This window comes from Lepidochelys olivacea, assembly GCF_965140295.1.
Source record: "Lepidochelys olivacea isolate rLepOli2 genome assembly, chromosome: 15".
Taxonomy (NCBI): Eukaryota; Metazoa; Chordata; order Testudines; family Cheloniidae; genus Lepidochelys; species Lepidochelys olivacea.
Genome location: NC_140425.1, coordinates 8,577,116 through 8,603,522, shown reverse-complemented (window position 1 = coordinate 8,603,522; position 26,407 = coordinate 8,577,116). Strand labels below are relative to the sequence as shown.

Below are 26,407 nucleotides of genomic sequence, written 5' to 3'. Positions count from 1 at the left end.
TGCATAGGACACCCCTTAAAACAAATTAGAAATGTGAGAACGCCTCCCTTTGTTCAAAGCATAAACTGTCTTCCCCGGATAAGGGATATCCCATTCAGGAGAGGGTAATTGTACCCTTCCCCCCCTCCCTTTAAAAAATAGCTAGATGAAGGAATAATTGGTTACGTGAGGTGTGAGTTTCTCCACCGAGGTGGCAAGGGGAACATTAAAGGCCCAATCTCTCCACTTCATTCACAGCTGCTCGTATGGTAATTGCTGTGTTATGGTTTCTAATTATCAACACAGTGGGGTGGCTTTTCTGCCTATCCCTAGCGGGGTCATCTGTGCTTCTGTTGGGAGTCCTAGTGTATCCCCTTCTGCCCAGGCCACGGTCTCTGGGCGTTCCCTTCTGAGCCCCTCAGCGGCTGCTCCATGGATACCACTGTCAAGTAAGTAGCTCAAGTCTGGTGGAGCTGGTGTCTATCCCATCCAACCCTCTCCCCTAGGCCCAAGGGACTCAAACATGCTCCGCTCCCATGATGGTGTTGCTTGCTCTTGTGGAGTCCCTACAGGTGTGTTAAATCTGTCCCGCCGCCCAGGTTGTGGGTATGCCCACCTTACGCTCTTGTTGATTTCCTGCTCTTCGGGTGAGTCTGAATGTCAATGTTTTTTCAGGTCATCTCCCCAAACAAACAATCCCCAGGGGTTAGTACTAATTATTATAATAATGTGGTGGTTATAACGCACGAGAGCTATGGGCAGAGTTCAGCATGTTTCCCTCACTGACCTCTTACCTGGGCTTCTGATGGGCAAGGCACAGGCCTGGGAGGCGGAAGAACAGGGTACTTTTCCCAACTCTGTCACAGCCTGCGTCTGTGACCTGGGTCAAGTCACTTAAGCTTTTTGACCCAATTTTCACAGATATGTAAGTGTTCTTCTGATCATCATTCTAACACCTGACTTAGGAGTCTTACTCTCATTGAAAATCAATGGTAGTGTACCGAAATACATTTAAAAATCTGGGCCTTTGTGCCTCAGTTTGCCCTTTGTTAAAACGGGGTGATGCCCACCTATCTCACATCAGGGTAGTGGGATTTCACATCATGGTTGTATGTAGCTTTGAGAGATTTCTTCCTGTGGGAGGCATATCATATAAGGTCAAGGTATAATTCATATTCTTTTGTGTGCATGTCCCCTGTCAAAGGCCCTTCTTCATGCACTCGCCACCAGGTAGTGCCGCAAAAGAATCAACATTCCAGGGTGGATTTGATTTAAATCACTAGTTAGGAAGACTCGATTTAATCATGGTTTTCTACATAAAAGTGCATTCTTGTTGGTTGTTATCACCTTAATACATATTCTTCGCAACTCAGAGAGAGACGTATGTTTCATTTTTAGAAGGTACACACTATGCATTTTTAAGTGATTTATTTTGAAAACTTTTCAGGTTAGTTTTACAGCTATATCAGAAAATGAATGATTGTTCGGTTATTTCATTTACCAAAGGTAAATTGGGAGGTGAACTATATCCAATTCAACAGGTTAATCATTAATATTTGGAGGATTTTCTTGCCAGGCTGTATTAGGAGGAGAACATCACCAGACAGGCATTTAAATTGTTTTATTTAACTAAAACAACATTAAGTATTCTGGATTTTTTTCTTCAGCAGCAAACATAAATATTTTAACAAAAAACATATGTCCCTCGCTTCTCACATTTATCTCCAGACTTCTTCTCCTTGTCCAGATCTATTCAGCCCCCAACAATCTTCTATTCATTGAATTTTTTGAAACTTTTTACTTTAAAGAGAGGTAAGGGATTGACTCTGTGTACACAAATTTGCAGAGGGACAGTAGAGTTGAGGTCTGTTATTTCTTACCTCTATATATTTATTTATTTATTTTAAAAACATTTTTGCTGTTAACAAGCATGTTACCGCTGGAGACAGAAATTCAAATCCACAGTTTGAGAGCTGCAAAACTAAGCATCTCTGATGGTGTCTTCTAGGCTGAGCACTGAGTCCCATTGGGTAGATAGAAAGATTAACCTAAATAACCTGTACAGAAGCCTGTGGAACCCCATAAGATTGGGTCCCTAATCCATGAAGTATTAGAACTCGTTTACGAAACTTTTCTTAAACATTACATGAATATATTGTCTCACACTATAGAATTAGAATTTATATCCCTATTCCATGATGAGATATCTTTGAGCTATAATGTATCTCAGTTAAAACTGTCTTTTGATAAGTTTCTTCCTCAAAAAGCATTTTATCAAAAAAAATCTGATTTAAATAAAAAAATCCGATTCTTTTAATTTTTTTTTTTAAATCATTGATTTGTATCCGCCCTGCAACATTCCCCTGTTGGAAGCGTGACCTGATGTTGTCTAGTCATTTGGGCACTGGTCTGGGAGCCAGAAGACCTGCATTTTAATGTGATCACTGACCTGGTGTGGCTTAGGCATGTCACTTCCCCTCTGTCTGTCTGCTTCTTTTTCCCCTCCCACCCTTTGTCTTGTCCCTTCAGACTGTAATCTCTTTGGGGCAGGGGCTATCTCTTACTAGGTGTGCATAGACCAGCAGGGCCCCAATCTTGTTTGGCTCACCCAGCCACCACTCTAATACAAATAATAATGGAGAAGTACATGGAGTTCTTGTAGTCTCAATTCCCCACCAGCCACCTTGTGGGAGACTGGTTCATCACCAAAAACAATGTAATGTTTCTGCCGCATTTAGACTTGAGCACTCCTGCTCTCCAAGGCTGTTGCGTCTCTTCTGTTTTATTCTGTTTGTTTGTTTCCTTAGCACCATCTCAAAGGGGGGGTTGCGGGGGGTGGGGGGGAGAGCTACGAGGAGCAGACGTGCAGATTCATTTTGAGGATTCATAATGCTACATTTACACACCGCACTGCCTGAGGAAATTGGATAGATGAATGCCTGGTCATGCTGCCAGTGCAGCGGGTTAACTCTCTGGATTTAGCTTATATCATTTCACGAGAGCATTTACGGCCTTTACTGTGTTTAGTCCCGGTCGCTCTTTGGCATTGTTGTATTTCGAACCTCTTTGTGTGTGTGTAGATTTTCAAATAAAATAACAAATCTATTCAGACCCAGTCCACATTAAATATTTATTGTCTGCAGTTTGTGCATATGTGTATGATAACTGGACATTAAAAAGAAAAGAAAGGGAGCTAGAGCTCAGCTGCAGAGAAAGGTGGCCTCTTGTGGAATTTCTAAAATGGCAGTGTCTCTCTCTCTCCGGGGAGGGGTGGGGAGAAGGTAAAGTATTCAGAATCAGCCTTCAGCTCTCACAAGCTACGTTTCCCTCTAACCCAGCCCATCAAGGGGTCTGAAGTAAGAGAATAGCTTGAAAAGAGAAGCCCATCGGACAGGATTGGGAGGTAACTAGAGTCAGCTGCCTGATTCTTTAATGCTTTACAAGTTATGACGCTGCTCAGAGGATACTCACGTCCGCAGGGAGTGAGGAGTGGAACCTGTGGGAGATAGGGGAGCTGTTCCTGGAAAGACCATGCTAGCACTGTGAGCCTGCCTGGCATGGCTTTCTATCCCCATGGGCTCCTGTCCTTTCCTGGTTCACATCAGTGCCCTGTGTACAGCGGCTGATTTTAAATACCACCTGAAAGGAATGGGGAGTTCACCATAAATTGAGGCCGAGTGTGCTGCTGCCTAATATTAAACTGTTAACGAGGAGGAGATGTACTTGTGTGTTCAACACTGTGTACGGCGGTACAGCACAAATCCTCACTTTCTTCCCAGGAGAGAAGAAACATGCCAAATACTGCAAAGATGTCTTCTGCTGTGTTGGGGAGTATCCAATTGGAAGACCTTTAGTAGCCAAGATCTGTCACTAAATGTGGCCTAGAGAAATGGTACAGCATTTGCCTGCAGTGATCATTTTGTAGCTGTAATGCCTGCAAGGCTTACATGAAAGGGGACATCTCTGTAATGGCACTGCCTTGGCTCATAAATGAGGTGGGTTTTTATCTAAGTATTGTTTCCCTGTCTCTTATTCACAGCACCTTTGGAGAGCTGAAGACCGTCCGCCTGCCAAAGAAAATGGCCGGGACAGGATCTCACCGTGGCTTTGGATTTGTGGATTTCCTCACCAAACAGGATGCCAAGGTGAGCTTAGTGGCACAGTCCTCTCTCCCTATCCCTCCTCCTTCCAGCCCTCAAATTATGTCTGCTTTCTGGCCTTTCACTTAAAGAACAATGGCCTTGTCTAGGGTAGGATTCAGGCCAGATTTCAGCAATCAGTAGCTTACTTTATTGTGGCTTTCCTTGTCTGCACTTGGATTTTGCAGTGGTGCATCTTCCTCGGTGCTTGGCCAGCAATGGTTGGAATGTTTGCTAATTCCCAATGTAGGCAAGGCCTAAACTATGGAGTTACCATCTGAGGCCTTCAGATACAGGGGGATCCGATTGGATGATCTCAATTCCTTTTGGCCTTGGAATCTATGAATCTAGTAGAGTTTTTGACTGGCCAGAGAAGCTGTCATGACAGCTCTGCTGTCATGTAAAAGTCCACCAAATGGTATTGTGTGGCTCACCGTTGAATAGCATCACAGGAGGAACGAACACAGGTTTGGAAGTTAGGAAGATTCCTCGGCCAAGTCCTGGTTTTGTCACTGGTTGACTCTGGCTGGACAAGTTATTCCCATCTTTGAGCCTCCGTTTCCCATTCGTAAAATGGGTCTAAAGATACTTCCCTAGTCCTACCCTTTGTCTGTCTGGTCTATTTAATTTAAGTTCTTTAGGTCAGGGATTGTTTCCCGCTATGTGTATGTACAGTGGCTAGCACAATGGAGCCCCAATCTCAGCAGATACTATTCTTATACATATAAGAATAATCCAAGGAGTTCCTGGATCCCAATTGTCAGGTAGATGGCAGATGTCAGCCTGGCTCCAATCAAAGGGGTCCTGATTGGGGCTGGAGATTGATGTGCTGAGCCTGTCCACCTCAGCACCCTCTACTGGCTGTTGTATGTGTTTATACCTTGTCTCGAATGAGTTGCTGTATCCCATACCCTGAGGCAGAGGGGCTGGGACTCGTGGCAGGAAAAAAAAGCAGCAAGCCTCAAAATGAAGGTTTTGGCTTTTCATGCTATGCTGCTCCTCTTCCTGCCACCTGTGCCTGTAAGGGGGACAGATGCATCAGAGAGGCTTCCTAAGCTGTCAGCTTGTCTCCATGGCCCAGGAAAGAGTAAATGCCACCCCCAGAGTCTGTTCAGGCCCTTTCGCCCTGGCACCATTTACTGGCTGCACTACAATCTTTAGTAAGCCCCACCATGAAAACATGGACACAAATGAGATATTAGGAATGGCAATATTCAAAAACCTGTAGGAGAACACTTCAACCTCCCTGGACACATAATAGCAGATTTAAAGGTAGCCATCCTGCAGCAAAAAAACTTCAGGACCAGACTTCAAAGAGAAACTGCTGAGCTTCAGTTCATTTGCAAATTTGACACCATCGTTTTAGGATTAAACAAAGACTGTGAATGACTCGTCAACTACAAAAGCAGTTTCTCCTCCCTTGGTGTTCACACCTCAACTGCTAGAAGAGGGCCTCATCCTTCCTGATTGAACTAACCTTGTTATCCGTACCCTGATTGTTGCTTGCATATTTATACCTGCCTCTGGAAATTTTCACTACACGCATCTGACGAAGCGGGTATTCACCCACGAAAGCGTATGCTCCAATACGTTTGTTAGTCTATAAGGTGCCACCAGACTCCTTGCCGCTTTTACAGATCCAGACTAACACGGCTACCCCTATGATACTTAACATGAAAACAGTTCAATGTAAATCCAACTCCCTGTCCCTGGCAGTTCATCCCCAGTCTTCCCACAGACTGTCCGCTTGGGAGTCCCTCTTTTCCACGGCCTGCCACCAGAACCACCCTACTTCCTCTCCCAGGCCCGAGCATCTGCTCTTAAAGAGGCCCTGGCTCAAAACAGGGCTGGCTGTCCCCAGACCCCCTGCCCCTAAAGGGGCAGACTTCCCTGTTACAGGTTTCACCTGGGCAACATCCCTCAGATCTGTAGTCCAGTGTGTGATTTCATTTCGTCCCTAGACACCGACCTAGCAGTAACTCTCGAGGGCACAGATCCTGTTGTGCTGGGGCATTGCCCTGCATCGAGAGAGAGCTTTGTGCTTTTCTTCCTTTTGAGGAAAGTAGCTTTGTTTTCTGTTTCTTTGGGGGATTTAATTGTGTTAAGAAAGTGCACAGCAGGTTCATTCTGTTGGCCGTCAAGAAAAGAATGAACCATGTATCGATGAGTAGGATTCTGAATTTTGTAAACCCTTGCATAACTGGCTCCTGGTTCAATGCTATGTGAACGAGAGAGGGGGGAGGCAGGCTGAGAGACCTCTGAGCTGAACTGTTGCGGACTGTGAAAGAAGAACCTATTGCAAACTTAAAATGTTTGTTGTGTGATAAAAGTGCTCTTAGTTCCTGTGAACTGCCTTGTCCACCTGTTTCGCAAGGCAATTACAATGACTCTGAGTGAGTGAACTGGAATTTTCATAACAGCCTAAAGGAACTGGGCACCTAACTCTCTCTCAGAATCCATTGTGTTTCAAATGGGTCTTTTAGAACCAGATTCTGATCCCCTTGCTCATGATGAGTAGGATGTTTGTTATTCCACAAGTAGCCTGTGATAGCCAGCTCTTGTTGTAAGGTGCTATTCTAATTGAGTTACTGAAGCTGAACCTCCCATCTGACTTTTAAATTGTAAAGTCTTCAAAGCAGGGACTGTCTCTCACTTTGTTAATACGGCTCCTGGTCCAATGGGGCCATGATCACCTCAAGATGCTCCTATAGTAAGATTAACAATCCACTATTGAAATGCAACCACCTCTGGTGTATGGCAGAACACAGCAGCCCTAGACACGTTAGAACAGGAACTGAAGGCTATCACCTCTAATAACTGAAAGTGAGGAATGATCAGAATTGGAATGTAGCCAGGGCAGCCGTTTTTAACATCCTAACTCTGGTTAAAAAGCACCCTGGGATTTTTAACAACCGCAGGCCAGGTCATTGGTTTACATCTCTTCTGAAAGATGGATGTCAAGTTTAAAGGTATCTAGTTTTGTGGCTGCATGGAGGAATTTGTTTTGCACAGATCAGTGTTGCTAAGCACATTGATTCTGATTAAAGCAGCACTGGCTTATTTGTATGTTTCCTGGAGTACTCACTGCAGAGAGTTGGGTTGTTTTTAGCTAATACTGCAGGCAGAGTTTCTGCTTTCCTTCCCCCCTGCTGATATAAAAATACATCTGGTCTCCAAATAGAAATTGCCCATTCAGGAAAGATGTTCAACCCTTCAAAACAAACTTGAGCTCAGCTGGCATTGTAGGGAATGTCCTTAACTGGGACTGTTTCCTTTTTAGGAAGGAAAGAAAATTTATCAGCAGTCTAATGTTATCAACCCTTTGTCCCTCTAATGATTCTGGCCCTAAGGCTCTTACGCTTGAGTGTTTAATAGGGCAATGGGGAATGAAGAGGCAAAGAAGCAGTGTCCCCAAAATTAAAACAGTGTTTAGAGATGGTGAGGAATAGCACCCAAGGGAGATTAACTGAGCGGTCCAGTCTCTTGATCTATGACTTTCCAAATCCCCAGGCCATCAGACACCATTACAAGCAGACTGTCTCTTCCATCTGCACAGCCCAGTCCCCAAACAGCTTGACTAGCTGCCCCTTGGCTTTGGAATCCATCGCAGAATTGCCCTTCTGGCTTTCAAAACACCTTCCATCAGCTTGTTCCACCCCACCTTCTTGGCCACCTTTTCCTCTCTCTATCTTTCCCTGTTCATTTTGGCTTACCCAACACCTACCTCCTCTCTAACCCTTTCCAGGACCTGGCTACCAGTACTTCCAGCAGCACCACAGTTCAATAGCTCATCAGAAAACACATTTTGGGCATGTGTGTGATGCTTCCTGGCTATGTTCTGGATTTAGCTAGCTGGTTTTCTTTAGGCTTTTTTGGAAATGTTTTGTATGCTGTTGGTTCACATCTGCATGGGCTCTAGATGCCTTTTAATCAGCACCCTGGAAGTGGATTACAAATAAGCAACATTTAATTTATTACTGAACTTTACAAAGCATTTTGGGGTGCAGTTTGTTTAAATTTGCAAATGAAAACTGCATTAGGCTGATTTAGTCTATTCACAGCACATGGAGCAGCCAACTCTAACTCAGCTGGCTGACTCTCCCAAAGCCATATTGTAATTTTAGGACTCTGTAAGTGGCACTTAGCTAGCAAAGAATTCCTGCCATAGCGAGCTGTTACATTAAGCTAAACCAAACAATGTAAAATCAGATCCACAAGGGTTCAGAAGCAAGGTTTTAAACATGAGCATGTCCTTTTTTCCTTAAACACTAGGCCTGTAGTTTTCATTCAAGCCCTGAGGCATTTTGAAAGCCAGGGAGAATCGTAAGGGTGGTGGAGAGTTGGAGGGGGAAGGATGCTTTGTATTTTCATTTACCTAGCTTGGGTTGTACTAGCAGAGGTTGCTGCTGCTTGGTTGTGGTGGAGTTCCTTTTTGATTTGCATTTTTCAACAATCAAGGGCACCTAGAGCTTTTAAATCATAGAATCATAGAATATCAGGGTTGGAAGGGACCTCAGGAGGTCATCTAGTCCAACCCCCTGCTCAAAGCAGGACCAGTCCTCAACTAAATCATCCCAGCCAGGGCTTTGTCAAGCCTGACCTTAAAAAGGTCAAAGGAAGGAGATTCCACCACGTCCCTAGGTAACACATTCCAGTGTTTCACCACCCTCCTTTACATCGATGTAAAGAGATACTCGTAAGTGGAGGGTTAGAAGTCTCTTCCAATGAGTGTCAGTCTTGGATGAACAGCTGGCTACAGCTCTGGTTATCAGCCAGTAGGTCGGATGGGGATAAAGTGTGATCCTGAGGATTGAATTCACCCAACCTCCTCTTAAAAGGTGACCTGAAACGGGGAGAGAGAGAGAGTTAGGTTTCTGCTCATTTCCTTTATGATGTATAAAGAACATCAGAATTTTTTTCTCATTATATTATATTAATGATAACATGAATGTCAAGTCTCATCTTGCCTGTTTTCTTTTGGAGAAATTCCAGAGGTGAGGGCTTGGGAGGAGCCTTCTCAGTCCTTGAGATGTAAACAGTTTGAATAGAAAAAAATCACTGTCCGTCTATAACACGTATAGTTTCTCTGGTGACTTCGCAATATCTTTCTTGTTCACTGGTTGTCCATAGATTCTTCCAATGCAGACATGACCTGAATTTCTAATGTTTAAAAAAAAGGAAGGGGGAGGATTAAAAATAAAGAAGAAAAAAATCCTTGTAGGCCTTCTTCATATCTCCTAAAGAAATAAAAAAATGGCACAAACATATCTTCCTTTCCCCTGCACCTTCTTTTGGAGGTCATCTTGAAGGTGGTCCCACAGACACTATAGTTCCCAGCATGCAATGTTTTTTGTTTTTTTTCCAAAGGATCAATAATGCTCAGATTTATTAACAAACCTGTAAACTGGCAATACAAATTAAGTCAATATATTTGAGCACAGAAATAAAGAACACTAATTGGGTTAACATATTCAAGCAGACTGGATGGAACATCCCAGCATGCTGGGACCTGTGGTCTCCACGGGCAGCACCCTGCGTTAACAATACAGGTGGCTGCAGCAGCTTCATTTGATATAGATGAGGTGCCCAGTTGCCTGGCAGGTTACCAGCTGGACCCCCCAGTAGGGCAAAATATGGCTGCCCTGGCAATACGTGCTCATTCCTGACTGTTCTCAATACAGCCTTTCTCTTCTTCGGGTTGTGGGAAGTGAGAAATTAAAAAGTATAAATTAACAAATGAGGCCTAGTGATTAGAGCTGCAGTTGTTTGCCAGGGGTGGAATTGTTCTTTGTGCCAAAGTAAACAGCCATCACAATTCTCTGCTCCCGAGGCCTCCTCCTACCCCTCGACTATTTGTTTAAGCCAACACATTGCTCTGCTAATTGGCTAACATTCCATGTGAAAATAGGCCTTTAAAACAACAGCGGTGGCAAATAAAAACAGCTGTAGCTGCAAAAGTACTGGGAGGAGAAAATACACCCAACCGAAAATTAATGTATCCGTCCTTTTCCAGTTTAGGATCATATAGTTTACAGAGGAGAAGAAGAAGAGAGAGATGAGAGGTCAATAAAATAATGAATGGGGGAGGGCAGGCAAATCAGGAGCTCCTGTTCACACTTTTTTTTTTAATGTTAAAATGCGGGAGACATTCACTGAAACAGGCAATATATTGAAATGGCAATTTTTTTTTATGCAACAGATAATTAACCCGTGGAATTCATTGCTTCAGGAGCTTTGTAGGAGTCACATAAAAGGATTAGACATTTATATGGATAAGAACATGCATGGTTATGTCTGGATAAACATATATGCTGGTTATAAAATTGCCTGCTTCAAAGTAGGAACCAGCCATCAACAGAGTAGGGCCAATAAGAAAAATAATACTCCCACTTTCCTCCCCCGTTTGGCAGGTTAGTCCCTAAGGGTATGTCTACACTGCATTGTAAACCCGCATCTGCGGGACCCGGACTTGCGGACTCGGTATTTCCATACCTGCGCTTGAACGTCCAAGCTACATGATAAACCTGGATTTACGATTGCTGGACCCAGGTCCCGCAGCCATGCTCACACATTCACACTGCACTATGCAGACCTTTTATCTCTACTGCAAAATGACAGGACTTGGACCTGAGTCCTAGTGAGACTCAGGCTGTGACCCATCCCTCAGCAGGGTCTTAAGATCTGGTTCCTGAGTGTTTGCTGAGCCGAGTCAGGCTGATTTATGAGAGGGTGGAAAGGGGCTTGGGTTCAAACGTGAGACATTATGAAGATTCTTGCAACTTCTTCTAAAGTTTCTAAGACTGGTCACTGTAGGAGACAGGAGTCAGACTAGGTTAATTCTGGTATCCTGACCCAGTGCCAGTCTGAGTAACTACCTACAATACTGTCTGTCTAAATTGTCCCTGTTTTAATTGCATATGCTGTTCAAATCCTGTCCTGAGTAGTTGTGTAGTGTTACTGTATGCTGTTAAAAAGCTCTTGTGTTCCACCCCAGACATGGCTGCAATTTCACTTCCTGGTGAATTGATTAGTTTCTCACTCTACATACATTTAAGTCACTGTAGGTGTCCCATAGAAGTCAGTTTACAAACCTTATAAACATGTTTTATTTCAGTCTTATCTGACACATTTATGAGAACATTTTAGTCTTCCTAAATGTGTCTGGGCTTGTTCTGAAGCACTTTGCAGTCCCTTGGAATGAATGGAGCTATAGAAATGCTGACTGTGTGTTTGCATAACGGGGCGCACTCCTGCAATGTCCCGAGCAGAGCTCCAAGGAAAAAGCCAGTGTTTCCTGAGCATTCCCATTGATCAGCTGAGGATCTAGAAAGTCTGTTGTGTTAATGGTACTGCCAGCACTTGTGCCTTCAGTGTCAGTGTGAGGTCATGTCCTTCCTCACGTTCTTTAGCAATAGCAAATAGGGAAACATTCGAACCTTTTTACTATATGAGAAACAAAACCACAACAATGAAATAGGAGGCAATTCCATTTTGGGGTTCTGATGCATCTGGATTTGCTCCCGTGACTTATGCTATCACCAGAATTTAATGGAAGGGAAAACTTCTTACCCCCAGTAGCTGGAGTTCTCAAAATGCATTGCCTCAGTGGACCTACTTAATCATAAAGCTGAGCTCTGGAATCATGCTTGTGTTTCACACACTCACTGTGACGTACAGGAGAGTGACATGGTCTGCGGTGTTGTCAGATTCCACGGCCAGAACGGACCACTGTGGTTATCTAGTCTGACCTTTCCTGGTGTGAGAGACTTAGATGACTGCTCCCATTCTAAGCAGAAGACCACACTCCAGGTTGTACAGCTGTTGTGTTGCACTAAACGTATGCCTGGAGGCAGTGCGGAATGGCACATCCAACCTGTGCCAGTGTTTCTCAGCTGCACCTGGTTTTATGTCTCCTCCCATCGCCCCTACCAAATGCATTTGTAAGATACCGTGCTGCAGAAGACTGCTCTTCCCCAGAGAGAGCTGTCTTCTAGGGTATGTGTACACAGCAATTAAACACCTGTGGCTGACCCGGTCAGCTGGCTCAGGCTTGTGGGGCTCTGGCTGAGGGGCTGTAAAATTGCTGTGTAGATGTTCACACTTGTCCTGGAGCCTGAGGTTGAGGACCCTGCAAAGGTCAGGCTGCAGCCCGAGCCCAAATGTCCACACTGCAATTTTTAGCCCCGCAGCCTGAGCCCGGTTAACCCGAGTCAGCTGACCCAGGCCAGTTGTGGCTGTGCCGCAGGTCTTTTATTCCAGAGTAGATGTACCCCTTGAGTAGCTGGATTTCAAGGGGAAGACTCCATAATGCAGGTGTTTAAGAACATCAGCACCCTGTCTGGATCAAGAGGTGGGAATGGACAACAGGAGATGGATCACTTGATGATTACCTGTTCTGTTCACTCCCTCTGAAGCACCTGGCAATGGCCATTGTTGGAAGACAGGATACTGGCCTAGATGGACCTTTGGTCTGACCTAGGATGTCCATTCTTATGTAATGCCCCCTCCCCCCACAATTGGATGCCTTGGGGTTCCAGGAGTCCGTATAGATTTGGTTTTGGGTTTTTTTGAGGTAGAGGGAGGGCAATGTCTATTACTTAACCCGTACAGATATTAAGTTTGTTTCCTTACATGTGATTTCTTTTTCCCCACCCCCCTTTAAACCTTCAGAAAGCCTTCAGCGCCCTGTGCCACAGCACACACTTGTACGGCAGAAGGCTGGTCTTGGAGTGGGCTGACACGGAGGAAACAGTGGAGGCCCTGAGACGGAAAACAGCCGAGCATTTTCACGGTAATGTAGTAGCATCCAACCAGATGGTGAATACAACTGAGATAAGTGAGTCCCTATCTGGCATGGGTCAGACCAGTTCTTTCCCAGGAGCTGTCTGTTCTCATGGGTTGGCAAATGGATGGTGGAACCCGAGAACATAACTGCAAGGTGTATTGCATGGTGGATGTGGAAACCAAGGATGTCTCCTGTGCTTTTAGAGTAAACCGCACCGAGGAGCACTGGCGGGAAGCCATACCCTGGTAATGAAGGTTGTGCCAAGGAAAGGGGTCATGAAACATCCTGACTACTCCTTTGCTCATGCCTGCCTGTATGCATCTGTATGTTGACCCTTTATGCGCTCGCTGGAGCAGTCAATCCATGAAATGATTTTCTGCAGTCCATATGGGTTCACTAGTCTGGCAGTGCTGTGGGTAATTCCAAATATTCAGGCATCCCAAATAGGAGGTGAGATGGTAATGGTCAGGAAGCTGTTTTGATACCCATGGCTCTGAATAATAAGGCAGTGGAACTGTGCAGTATGGCCTAGTGAGTAGAGCATTGGGCTGGAACTTAGGAGACACTGTGTTCTATTCCTGGCCCAGCCAGTGGTCTGATGAGCCTCAGTTTCCCCATCTGTAAAATGGGGGTAGTGCTACTGACCACCTTTGTAAAGCACGTTGAGATCTACTGATGAAGAGTTCTACATTAGAGCATGATATTATGTGCTTTGGCACACTGAAATGCTACATCCCCATATGCTGTGTGTTAAGGTAGCATGTTTAGTGCCTGGAATGGCTAATTTACAAGAAATACAGGCCTCCAGAAGGAGGAGAATGAAGTCCAGGTAAAAATGGAACAGATAAGAAGTTGAGAGTTGAACAGTGTTGTTTGGATCAGATTCCAGAAGCCGACATTTCCATGGATAACCCTACTGCAGACTTCTATTGACAGCCATTGACAAGGGCCAATGCGTTGATTGGCAAATATTTGTGTAAGAAGTTCTCCCCTGGGTTCCAGGACTATAGTGGAGATCAATGCTCCTCCTTCAGCCTTTCAACGCAATCTGCCCCCATCATACACACGCCAGCTTCCTCCAGAAAAAAGGGTTGAGATAGGTAATTCCAGGGAAGCATTGAAAGCATCAGTTTATGTACATGGCGATGAGAAGCAAACCTCACGTCTCCCCCACCCTGGAATAGAGGACTGCATGGGCAGTGGTTCTTGACAGACATTCAGGTTAGGAAGACAGTCTCCAGTGAAAGGGGTGTGGCTGGATCCCACCAGATAGACCAGCTGTTGAACGTGAAGGGGTGACAGTCAGCTGTTGGTGAAAGGCAGAAAAGCAAGTGAGCACTGGAAATAATAGGCGAGCCACTGGTGTGACCTAGATACCACAAGGGAGGCCTGGCATGTGCAAATGTCTGCCAATAAAATTGAACCATCAGGGGGCGTCAGTGCACCGAGGGGGAGGAATTGTGCACGTAAATAGCTCCAGACACGGCACGTGGAGTTGGAGATGTAAGGTGGGGAAAGAGGTTTCCTCAAGGTGACCCTAGAGGAGAAGGGAGCTGCAAGGAAGGTGATTTATTTGTCCCTAATATACTTAGAATTGCCTCCCCCTCTGTTTTCATAGTCTCCAGAGCCCCTGTGCCACCTCGAGGAGTCATTTAAAAAACGGATCTTGACTTTCCCTGGTGACTGCAGATCTAATAAAAATGCAGACTGCTCCCCCTGCTTTGTCAACCTCCCCATCAGCCAGCTCTGCCAACAGGTCACACTGGGCTCAAACAGGTGCACTGATTTCTCTGCGCTTGTTCTCTGTCTGGTTTTGTTTTCCCTGAGTCCTTGGGATCTTAATGTCCTAGCATTTGTATTATCTGCTCTGGATAGAAGTTGGAAGCCAAACTGGCACCATGTCCCCAGGATCTTAGCTGTGGACCAAGAGACAGTTCAGTAAGCCACATCTGTTTGGAACTGAAAATAAGAGCAGTCTCTCGCTTTGAATTGTTCTTGGTTTGAGAGTGCTGGGAGATAGGGAAACAGACCGATTGGACTTCAACCCCTGCCCTCCCTACATGCGCACTGGCAACTGCCCCTCACTAATTGTTACTTCTAGTTGGCATTCAGTTACTTTGTGCTTAGCCCTGTTTTCAGGGAAATACATAAGAGGCCAGACCTAATGGACTGGACTCAGGGCTTGAACCTGGAGTCCACTGTGAGGGCATCTACTTAAAAGGAATGTTCTTGACCAAACATCTCTGTGGGACAGTGAGCAAGTGCATGCAGCTGTTAACTGAAAGGTTGGTGGATTCAGTCCCTCCAGTGATGCTGATTTTGTTTCTTTACTTGGATTGTAAGCCTCTTGCGTTTGTACAATGCCCTGATCCAAATTCAGCCCTAGAGGCGCTTCTGAAATATACGTATTTAATAGCAATGCCCCTTCTGGACCCTGGGTTCAGTGGTTGCCTGAGAGCCCAGTGTGACTATATCTAGGACTTAGCTCATCTCCTAGTTGCCTGGAGCGTTCTATTCCAGCATATGGTCCTTCAAAGCCACCCCCAAAAGGAACCTGACAGCGTTACAGGGAGCTGAACGGGAAATGTGTTCCACCAGGCTCTGTGTGGCTTCGGTTTGCCATGTTGGAACGTGTGGGAGACACATACCATTGCTGTAATATTGCAGAAAATGGAAGGGCTAGAAATAAGCATAGGTAAACTGCAGCTGCATCTCTCCCTTCCATCAGCAGCCTCTCTGATACACCTTCACCATTGTTTTGGTCAGTATAGCACCTTAGCTGGGGGTGGGGAGAGGCTGATTTTTTCCGTTGGTGGAGCCAGGCATATTGTGGGTCTACGCTGTACAATACCCAGTTTTGTGCCAATGCGCTGTGCAATACCCAGCTTTGTGCCAATGCACTGCGGTTCTGCTCTGAAACCTCTTTGACCCTTCCCGTCTAGCCCAGTACTGGGACTCTCTAATACTGTCCTCTGAGTGATTGTTGGAATAAAAAGTCTACATGTCTGGGTCTGAGAGCCCCAAACTCTTGTCATTGGTGATTGTAATCAAAAGCTGCTTCACCATTTACTCCCCTGACCTCCTCCATCCCATCTTGCCACGCAGCTAGTTGTTACTATGGCACAGATTGTTATAACCACCCATGTGCTCGTCTCTCCAGCCGTGCTTCCTGCTCCGCGCCGGCTGATAAGGGAGCTGTTCAGACCACAAGCACCCATCGAGCAATGCCGCAGTTTAGATTAGCAGAGTGAGAGTGAGTCATGGAGCAGAACGTTCTTCATTTGTTGCCAGCCATGAGCATTCCTGCTGGGGGCACACGTACTGTGAACATACAAACACCACCTGAACCCGCTCCGCTCTGCTGAGGCCCCGCGCTGCCTCCTTTGCGGAGAGCACGCTCCATTTTTCTCTCTTCTTTCTGCTTCCCAGCAAGCCATTTCCATTGAAGCACATGGTTTCCCCTGCATTTAGTGCACCTCGGGTTCTTCCAGATCATGCATGGGACAGCCAGGTTTTTTATGTGCAACCCAGTGTGTACGCTTTACCTTGAATTTGAGGGTAGCTTATATCGTGCTTTTAGCCACGGGGGTTGGGCCCTTGGCCATGTAGGACACAGCCTTGTTTTCTTTCTCCTGTGTCTCCCAAGAGACAGAGAACATGGCGTCTTACAATGCAGTAGACGTTTCAAAGAGGAGCATAAGTCGCTCAAAAGATCAGCAGCCTTAGAGGGCAGAAAGCGTCAGCAGGGAAGGCGGAAAGCTCTGCTTGTCTGGGTACAGCATCTTCTGTCCCTCCCCCTCCCCTGAATTGGATTTTGAAAGCGAACCCACATAGCAAGCAAAGAGGGGGATGCTCTGGCAGACATGTGCGTGGGAGGGAGCTCGGGAGAGGAAGAGAAGTGAACACAGCAGAGGAAAGTAAGTAAGCTGCCGGCTGTGTCTCATTCATCCAGAGTGCGGTTCAAACAGCAGGCTCGTGGCTGAGAGAAGCTTTCAGTCCTTTTGCAGGCCGCAGTGCCTGTGAATTCAGCAGAGCGCATATAATAGTGCCAAAAGAATCTGATGCAGAAGTCTTTGTTTGCTGGCCTCTCAGGCAGAAGGGAAATGGCTTTGTTTGGCTACACTCTCAGGTTGTTGTTTTTTTTTTAAAAATGCCCCCCTTCCTGTTCTTTTGTTAATAGCAGGTAGGGCAGTGCTGTGGGTTAATGCTCTTGCCTGGAGAACTGGGTTCAAATACGACTTGCATCACTAGCAGCCAGTAGCCATGCCAGCACCCCACCACCACTTCTCCCCAGGCTCACTCGGGCTGTGAGCTTGTCCAGTCTTAAGCAAAATAGGGTCAGAGCTGGTGGTTGCTTGGATTGAGAGACCCCGCCAAAGATTCAAAGTTGCTGCAGGACGTGGTGCTGGTGAGACAGTAATTGGTGCTTTGAGTAGACACTGACATAACGCCTAATGTACTGGGGGTGCTGTACTGGTGGTTTCACGTCCAAGTAAGGTCCTGACCATGTGTGGTCACTGGAGATCCCACGGCACAAGAAGAGGGGTGACAGCTGTGTTACCCTGGCCAGTCTCCAGTAGCAGTCATTCGGTCTTCCCAATGTTATTCCACTGCATGGATTTCTAAGGTCCCTTCCCCGTAGTACCTAGGCAACAGGACCTGAACTGATTACATCCCTCAGCAGATTACATGTCCCTGTAACAAAGCTGCTCACTGACCAGAAGGAATCCGGGTGTGGTATCCAATGTGCACAGCCATGATTGCGCCTCATTTACCTGGTAGGGGAAATCCAGCAGGAGAGATCTTACCTGGTGCCTTCTCCCAGGTAGCATTCTGCTTCCTGGCTCTTAGTTTGAAAGCGGGCTCTGCCAGCCTCAGAGGTATAGGGTAGGCATGGGCAGGGTGCAGGTGAGAGATGATCTTAAGGAGAGCCAGATTCAAATCCAAGTTTGGGGATTTAAAGAATGGAGGCTGTGTTCTTGAAACGGACCCAGAGTTAGACTGGCAGACAGTCTAGCACAGTGGTTTTCAAACTTATTTTCTGGCGACCCAGTTGAAGAAAATTGTTGATGCCCATGACCCAACGGAGCTGGGGATGAGGGGTTTGGTGTGTGGGAGGGTCTCAGGGTTGGGGTGCAGGGTGAGGGCTGTGGGGTGGGGCCGGGAATGAGGCGTTCAGGGTGTGGGAGGGGGTTGGGGGTGCAGGAGGGAGTCAGGGTTCTGGGCTGAGGGTGCAGGCTCTGGGGTGGAGCTGGGGATGAGGGGTATGGGATGCAGGAAGGGGCTCCGGGTTTGGGGGCTCTCAAGGCTGGGGCAGGGGATTGGGGTGCGAGCTTACCTCGGGCGGCTCCCGGACAGCGTTGCAGCGCGGGTGCTAAGGCAGGCTTCCTGCCTGTCCTGACACTGCAGACCACGTTGCGCCCCGGAAGCAGCCAGCAGCAGGTCCAGCTCCTAGGTGGAGGTGCGCAAGCGTCTCCACGCGGCTCTCACCCAAAGGCACCACCCCTCCAGCTCCCATTGGCTGGTTCCCAGCCAATGGGTGTGTGGAGCCGGTGCTCAGGGCAGAAACAGCGTGTGGAGCCCTGTGGCCCCCCTGCCTAGGAGCTGAACCTGCTGCTGGTCACTTCCGGGGCGCAGCGCAGTGTCAGAACAGGTAGGAACTAGCCTGCCTTAGCTGGGCAGCACCGCCGACAGGACTTTTAACAGCCTGGTCAGCAGTGCTGATCGGAGCCGCCGCCACCCAGTGCCTGACATTCCGCAACCCAGTTCTGGGTCACGACCCACAGTTTGAAAACTACTCGTCTAGCACGTGCAGCCCTGGGTGGACCAACATGAGCACTGCTTATGAGGAGGGCTGCTATCTGCCTAACTGGCTGTGGTTTCCAGGTGGCTTTCAGAGTCCTCCTGTGGCAGTAACCTAGCCTTGAGGGCACCAAGGCATGTACCATGACCAGGGCAGCATCCAAGAGGAAAGGGAGGAGGAGGAGGAAAAGGCATTTCTGCCCACCCAGGCTCTGAGTGCCCAGGAGCAGAGATGAGCCCAGCAGGACCCTGAGACATGGAGAGCAGACATCCTACATTAAGGGTGAGGTCACTATTGTTACCAGTTCTTCCAAGTGCTCCCTTCCACCAAAAAGCTCCCACTTCTGTATTGCCAGGAGTGAACGACTTTTCATGCCGGTCCCCACTTCTGCTCTACTATCCCAGCTGAGAAGGACAATCGGAGCTCGGTGTCCTCAGCGTACTGACGGCACAGCAGTCCCTTCCTTGGGCTGATGGAGCATTCTTTGCTTCCTGCCCTAAACTGTGCGGTGTTACTGTGCATTGTTCAACAGCTGCGTCCTGCCACACCAGAGGGGCTGCTGTTCTGTGGGCAGTGAAGTGATGCCTGTATAGTTTACAAAGCGCTTTGGGGTCCTTTAGAATCAAAAGTGCCCCAGAAATGCAAGTGATTTGTATTCACTGAATAAATCTGTAGACTCTGGTCACGTCAGGCTCAGGACTTGTATAATGAGGTGGTGCCCGTTTATATCACGCTGCACTGGTGGTGTTATGCTGGCAGAGCTGCAGAACATAAGCCTGGACTACAGTACACCTGGCTCTCTTCCTAGTTATTAGTAAAACTTGCACAGAAATGTGAGCAAACAATTAAAGTGTCATGGAAGTTTCTGCACATACTAGAATAAGGCAAATGTCTGGGCAGGACAAATGTGATGAATATTCCATATCCCTCGTAGGTTTCAGAATGTACCCCTTTTGTAGTCGTGTCATTCCATGTTTCATGCTAATTGATAGTAAAACTTAAAAAGTATTTTGAAACACTTGGGGGAGGGGGGTTGTTATTAAAAAAGCCCTTTTTCAGTTTCTTCTTCTTTGTGGCCGCAACAGGGTTGTACAGGTGTTGCCAACATTATGTGGCCTCATGTGTCCACGTGTAGGACAGGCTTCACAGTGCCAACAAGGAGGGAGATGGGTTTGTAACAACTTATCCATTTTTTTTTAACATTGGATGACACGGTGCACGCTCCAAGACTACTGCGGCCACACTTTCACTAAATGTTTGACTTGCACCAACAATAAACTCCATCCTCTTCATAGTGATTCTCTTAGACAGTGGTTCTCCACGAGCAGTCTCTAGACCTGTGATCTCCCTGACACAGTTTAGGACGCAGCAAGCCGGTCTCTGGTATCAAAAAGGTTGAGAACTACTGTCTTAGACCATATGGATGGGTGCCCTTTTTAGCATTTCTATACATCAAAGTATAGAGTAATAGATTTTAAGGAAAGAAGGGATCATAATCCTCATCTAGTCTGACCTACCAAATAGCACAGGCCAGAGAATCTCACCAACTGATTCCTGCATCTAGCCTATGACTTCTGTAGGTACCTTTTAGAAAGATATACAGTTTTGACTTCTAGACTGCAAGTGATGGAGGATCCACCATTGCTAGAGAATTTGGCCCAGCTAGAGAATTAATTTCTCTCACTGTTAAAAGTATGCAACTTATTTCTAATCTGCATTCGTCTAGGTTCATCTTCCAATCATTGGATCTTGGTTTTTGTTTTTTGCTCGACTAAAGAGCCATCAGCTGTCAGAAATCTCTTCCCCATGTAGGTTTTTGCAATTGTCATCAAGTCACCCCTTAGCCTTCTCTTCAGCAAACTAAATAGATAGTGTCTTCAGACTCTCGCTTGTTTTTCAGACCTCGGATCATCTTGTAGCTTCTTTTGAAACCTTTCCATGTTTTTTCCAACTTCCTTTTTGAAATGTGGGTACCAGAACTGGACGCAGTATTCCAGAATGGTCTCCCTACGGCATTCTAGAGTGGCAGTAACACCTCCCTACTCCTAACTGATATTCCCCTGCATATGCATCCAAGGAGTTTGTTTGCCCTCTTATCATATATTAGTATAGCCTCTTTTTAGTGCTCTCGGTTTGTATACATTATGCATTACACAACCCAAGATTTTAAATACTTTTTTTATACACCACACCGTTAGTCCGTGGAACTCAGTGCTATGAGATGATATTGAGGCAGGAGCTTAGCAGAATTCCAGAAAATATTAGATGCTTTTATGTTCAAAGAGAACATCCACTGTAACATTGGGAAGAAAAAACAAATGTAACGGATAGAAACTCTTCTGCTTAAGGACATAAAACGAGCTAGAGCTCTGCTCAGGTCTGATTTTTAAGCTGGAACCAAACCCAAGCTCACCTTTCCCAACCCTTCCCCCGGAACCCGATTCAGTGACACTGATGCCTCCTACCCATGGAGCTGGCGCCGGCAGCTGCGTGCCCTGCTCCTGCTGTCCACCGCCCCCTGCTGCGCTGTGTGCACCATGCAGTGAGAGATGCTGCAATTCCTCAGCACGTTCGCTCCACAGAGCGCACGGTGCAGGGAGGTGTCAGCTTGCAGGAGTGGGACACGCAGCTGCCACCGGCCTGATCACAGGGCAGGAGTTGAGCTGACCCAGCCACGGCCCAAGAGGAATCATAGACTATCCGGGTTGGAAGGAACCTCAGGAGGTCATCTAGTCCAACCCCCTGCTCAAACCAGGACCAATCCCCAATTTTTGCCCCAGATCCCTAAATGGCCCCCTCAAGGATTGAACTCACAACCCTGGGTTTAACAGGCCAATGCTGAAACCACTGAGCTATCCCACCCAGGAACTTGTACTTGAGTCCCCATTGGGTTTGGGTTAGATTGCAGGGCTATAAAGCAAACACTAAGGGCTTATCTACGGAGAGATAGGAGAGTTAATTCGAATGTTCTAAAGATGTATGTAAAGTGGATTAGTTAAACCACATTAAACCCCTGCGTGAACACTTAATTCATTTCTGAAGTGAATTAAACTAGACTGAATTAAGGCCACTTTAATTCTGACTAAGTGCATCCACACAGGGATTTAATGTGGCTTAATTAATCCCCTTGAAAAATTCATTTGGATTAGCTCTCCTGAGTGTCACTGTATAGACAAGCCCTAACTGGGGGGGTGTCGGGAAGAAGCTTTCCCCTGTAGGTAGGTTATTAATGGGGTTCCTTCCATTTTCCTCTAAGGCATCTCGTGCTGTCCACTGTCAGACACATTCTGGGCTGGGCGGCCCACTGGGGTTCTCTCTTATGGCCTTTCCTATGAGCCTGTATGGCAGCTGATCTGCATTCAGCCACTCGAGGCTCCATCGGACCCTGCTCCGAGAACTTACGTAGGGCTCTGGATTCCTGCAGGGAAGGAGTTGGGTGATGGGAAGAATTTTCCTAGAATACTTTTCCAGTGTGGGGGAGTTACTTTTACAATTGAGGCTGCTTTGCACACAAACCAGTGCACGATTAAACTGGGGGCTGAGCCCTGCTCGTTTTGGGATGCACCCCGCTGTCACCACTCCAATCCTCCTGTGGCCTTTGGAAAATGGAGGTTGTGGATGCTTTCCAACCTGGAGTCTGGTCTGTCCAGTCAGTTCCCAGGGGAGGTGATGCCTCAGAGAGGGGCACACCTCTATGAACAGACACAACCCCCTCTTGCTTTCTCTAGCCCTTGCAATTCCAGACAGCAGTGTCAGCCTGCAAGCCTCCCTCTGCCTCCCTCACTCTGGCAAGTGGTGTTTTGGAACTATTTCCGAGCGAGCCAGTAATATCCTGCACACACTCCCTCTCTCCCGGGAGCTGCAATCCGTGCAGGGAAGGTACTTGCTCCCAATCCAGTTAAATTACTATTGACTTGTGTTCTCTGTGCTCCGCAAACATTTCACTCAGCCGTCACCAGCGGGGCCGGCGATCTCCTGCCAGGGGTAACTTGGGAGGCCAGCTGAGCAGGGCCGTTTTTCCTTCTCTTCCCCATCGATCAAAGAATTAAACTGACAGAGGGGGAATTTCGCACTAGGCTTAGGAGGGGGAAAGTGACTTTTCATGGGCAAGATGGGGGCGGCAAGTGTGGGTGTGCATAGGGGTGCTTCCAAATGGAAAGCATGTGGGGCAGGGGGGTGGCATGACAAGGGACTTGTTTCATGTTTCAGTGCTAAAGAGGCACAGAAAAAACAAGGCAGCAACATTTTATAACCAGTTCCTCTCGTTCTCCAGGAGGCTGTGTGGTGAACAGACATGACCAGCCAGATGCTCTGCAGAAGGCTGTGGGAAGCAAATTGGTTTGACTTTGGTGCATGCACTGCGTTTGTAAATAATGGGTCAGATTCTGAGATGGTGTAAATCAGTGTAGCTCCACTGATGCTGAGGATCTGGCCCACTATTTACAGTCTGCATTGATGGAGCTGCACCAATTTACACCAGCTAAGGATCTGGCCCAGTAATACTTCCTATCACTATCAAACCCAGTGTTGCTATCCTTGAGTCCTTTGGAAAGTTTTTTAGAGGCTTTTTGGTGGCCACTTTTGCTAGGTGCATTGTAGAGACCCCACCTGTAATCGTGTTTGAAGAGCTCCTCAGAGCCCGTGTTTGTTTTCATTTGAGACGCGCTCCTTTCACCAGTATGTATCTCCCTTCCCCTCTGCTTTGTGCCTCTGTTTTTGTTTTGTTTTTCAGAGCATCTGTAACTAATGCAAACACATGCCGTAGCCAGAGAGTAAAACCCTGCCGGATTAGTGTGACAGCCACAACCCTGCCATGTGATAATCCCATGGTAATTCCCCGTTAGCCCCCGCCCTCATTGGCTTTTGCTATTGTCTAAAGAAAGCAAATAGCATAGTTAGCAGGCAAACCTTAACCAGCTTGGAGCAGCAGAACCACAATGCATGCACCAAAGTCAAACCAATTTGCTTCCCTTTTTTAGAAGGTGCGCAAACGGTTATGTGCATTCCCAGCAGCTGCCTGCCTGTGTCGTCTCTGGGAGTTCCTAGTCTGGAGAGCAAGGGCCTGCTTATGTGGAGAGTGAGCGCCCACCTCTAATGTATGCAACCGCACTGAGATCAGAGCCCCATTGTGCTTGGTGCTGTACAAACACAGAGGAAGAAGCAGTCCCTGCCCTGTAGAGCTTACATTCTAAATAGGCAAGCCTGACAATTCTGGGCACTGACAGGTTGACACTCGCCCACAGTCACTCAGGAAGTCTGTGGCAGAGCCAGGCCTCGAACCCAGATCTCTTCTGCATTGGCAAGTGGCGGGGAGGGGGAGGCATATCCTCACTGGCAGCTTGTATTTTATATTGTTATTTTCATTTGATGCTGATCCAAGGTGCTGTCTTGGCAGCGCTGCAGATTGAACTCCTCCACCCCCAGAGCAGTATGGCCTGGGAAAGAAAGCTTCCCACACCCACCTCCCCACCTGCAGCCCCATCAAGGTGTGATGTCTCCACCCTGCACAGTACAGTAGAGCTTGCCGATGGTTTGACGGCCGCTGACTCCCTGTGGCCCTTTTGTTCCTGGTCATGTCTCCAGACGTCGCCTGCTGTGACCAGTTGCAGGGGACATGATGACATACACACTCGCCTACTAGGGCATGGGCTGTGGCAACTGATTTGTCAGAGGCCACCACATCGCCGTCGGGCAATGGTAATGCTCATTCACAGTGATCTGAGCTAGATTGCAGCTGACGACCTAGAGGTGGAAGGCTCTGCATTTCCATCCCTCATCCCCTTAGCTGGCCAGTCCCCCTGCCAGGAGGTGGAGAAGCTTTCTCCCAGATAGGGTCCCATTCACAGTGCTCTGTGCCGCCCCTCTCAAGACCCTTCAGCTGACTATGCCCAGCTGCTGAAATCTCCCTGCTACAGCTATGTGCATCTTGGGACGTACTCGTTTCTGGGGAGCCATAGCAGCAGTCTCTACCACAGGGGAGTCAGGACTCTTGGGTTCTATTCCTGACTCTGCCACCAGCTTCCCATGTGATGTTGGCCAAATCCCAGTTCTGTCTGCAAAACAGCAAAGGATCGGACAGTTTCTATGCTGGGCGTTCGTGCAGAGTGGCGTTTCAGTGAGTTTCTGCTTTCAGCTGTGATTTTAATTATTCAGAATTAAAATTCAAACTGTCAGAAGCCATGCAAGTCTAGGCAGCAGAAAGGATGCAAAGCATTGGCAGTAACTTTGGATTTTGAAGGACAGATTTTACAAAGCCCACAGGCTTGCCACTGAGACCCGGGGTGTTTCAGCCGCTGTTTATAGGCACCTTAGCAGGTTAGGATGACAGTGCAGAAGGGTGGAAGGTCCAGTGGGACTTGGGAGACCCAGATTCAATTCCTTGCTCCCCCACACACTTCTTGTGTAACCTTGAGCAGGTTATAGTGTGTCTGTACCTCAGTTTCCCCTCTGTACAATGGGGACATTAGCCCTGCCCTACCGCACAGGGGTGTGTGTAAAGACTGTGAGGTGCTCAGATGCCATAGGGCTGAAGGTCATGTAAATTCCTCAGACAAATGGAAGGCTGAGGACTGCCTGTCTCCCTCTTTTATACCGCCACCATTACAGTGAGAAGTACGCACCTCTCGCACAAGCCTAGGTAGGCAAGCAACTGGCGTGGTATTACCATGAAGTGGTGGAACTACCTTCTCCCGCGTGGGGCGTCAGGTCCCAGGTTTGGTGAGCGTACAGGCACACTGCAGAGCATTGGAAGCTGAGGAGTGACCCGGGGTGACTGTGAAGTGCCTAGGCAAATACTTGAACGCTGCCTGATGCGGTGCCCTCTGTCAACATCCTGTGCTCCTGCGGAACTATTCAAGCTAAGCAATAACCCCCAATCTGGGCTGTCGTTTTTGAGGGGTACGCGTTGATATTGATCTTTTGAGGGAGAGCAAGATGAGACCCTCAGGCTCCCTATGCTATTATAACATGCCCAAGGCCACATTAGGGTTGACCCGTGGAACCTTAATTCCGACAGCTCCTATTTTTTGAGCGTTTGACTTTGCAATGTTCTTTGAACACATTTTTTGTCTGTAATAAGTAGCTTATAAAGGGTTAATAAGTGATAGTGATATGCAGATAAGGCTGGTAAGTATTAGATAAGTGTATCGGTGGAAGGTGTAATTGACGAGCCGTGGTTATAAGCAACCTAATGACATGTTTAATTTTTGACAATTTACTGTTTATTAAAACAGCTGCCTATCAATTGCTAACCCTTTACAGCTATGAATGTAACCGTCATATAAGGTATAACCCATTTAGACACCAAAAAGCAACACAAGGATGATTAGGGCTTCTCTAAATTTTGAAAATTTGGAGTTAATGTTTATAGTTAAGGTTCCATCAGCAGCCTTCTGATTGATGGCGTCTGTCTCCAGTTCTTGGTTCCCCTAGACAGATGCCACTTGCTTCTGATCTCCTTTACACTGGTATAACTCCACTGCCATCAGCAAAGCTACTCCTGAGTCACCCCTGAAATCTGAACCCAGCCCTGTGTGCACACTATCACATGTGAGTTAACGTTGATGATTATGGTCGGACAGTAACCGTACCTGTTCCCACTTCGTGCAGTGTGTAGCGCAAAGTACCACTTGGACTTGGTGCACGTATATGGGGAGTATGTTATCCCTGTTTCTCAATAACAGAGTGAAGTGTGACGTCGAG

At 47.1% G+C, this 26,407-nt stretch overlaps 1 protein-coding gene across 3 annotated transcripts in view; it reads left to right on the top strand.

The window, feature by feature from the left end:
* The window catches only part of RBM19 (RNA binding motif protein 19), a 143,370-nt gene that overhangs the window by 78,800 nt on the left and 38,163 nt on the right, over positions 1–26,407 (top strand). For all 3 annotated transcript variants that reach the window (XR_014714219.1, XM_084648802.1, XM_084648801.1), the window contains exons 22-23: positions 4,019–4,124; positions 12,789–12,909. Coding sequence is in view for 2 of the 3 variants with exons in the window: in XM_084648802.1 (XP_084504928.1) it covers positions 4,019–4,124; positions 12,789–12,909 (227 nt within the window). In the remaining variant the exon portion in view is untranslated. The remainder of the gene's footprint in view (positions 1–4,018; positions 4,125–12,788; positions 12,910–26,407) is intronic.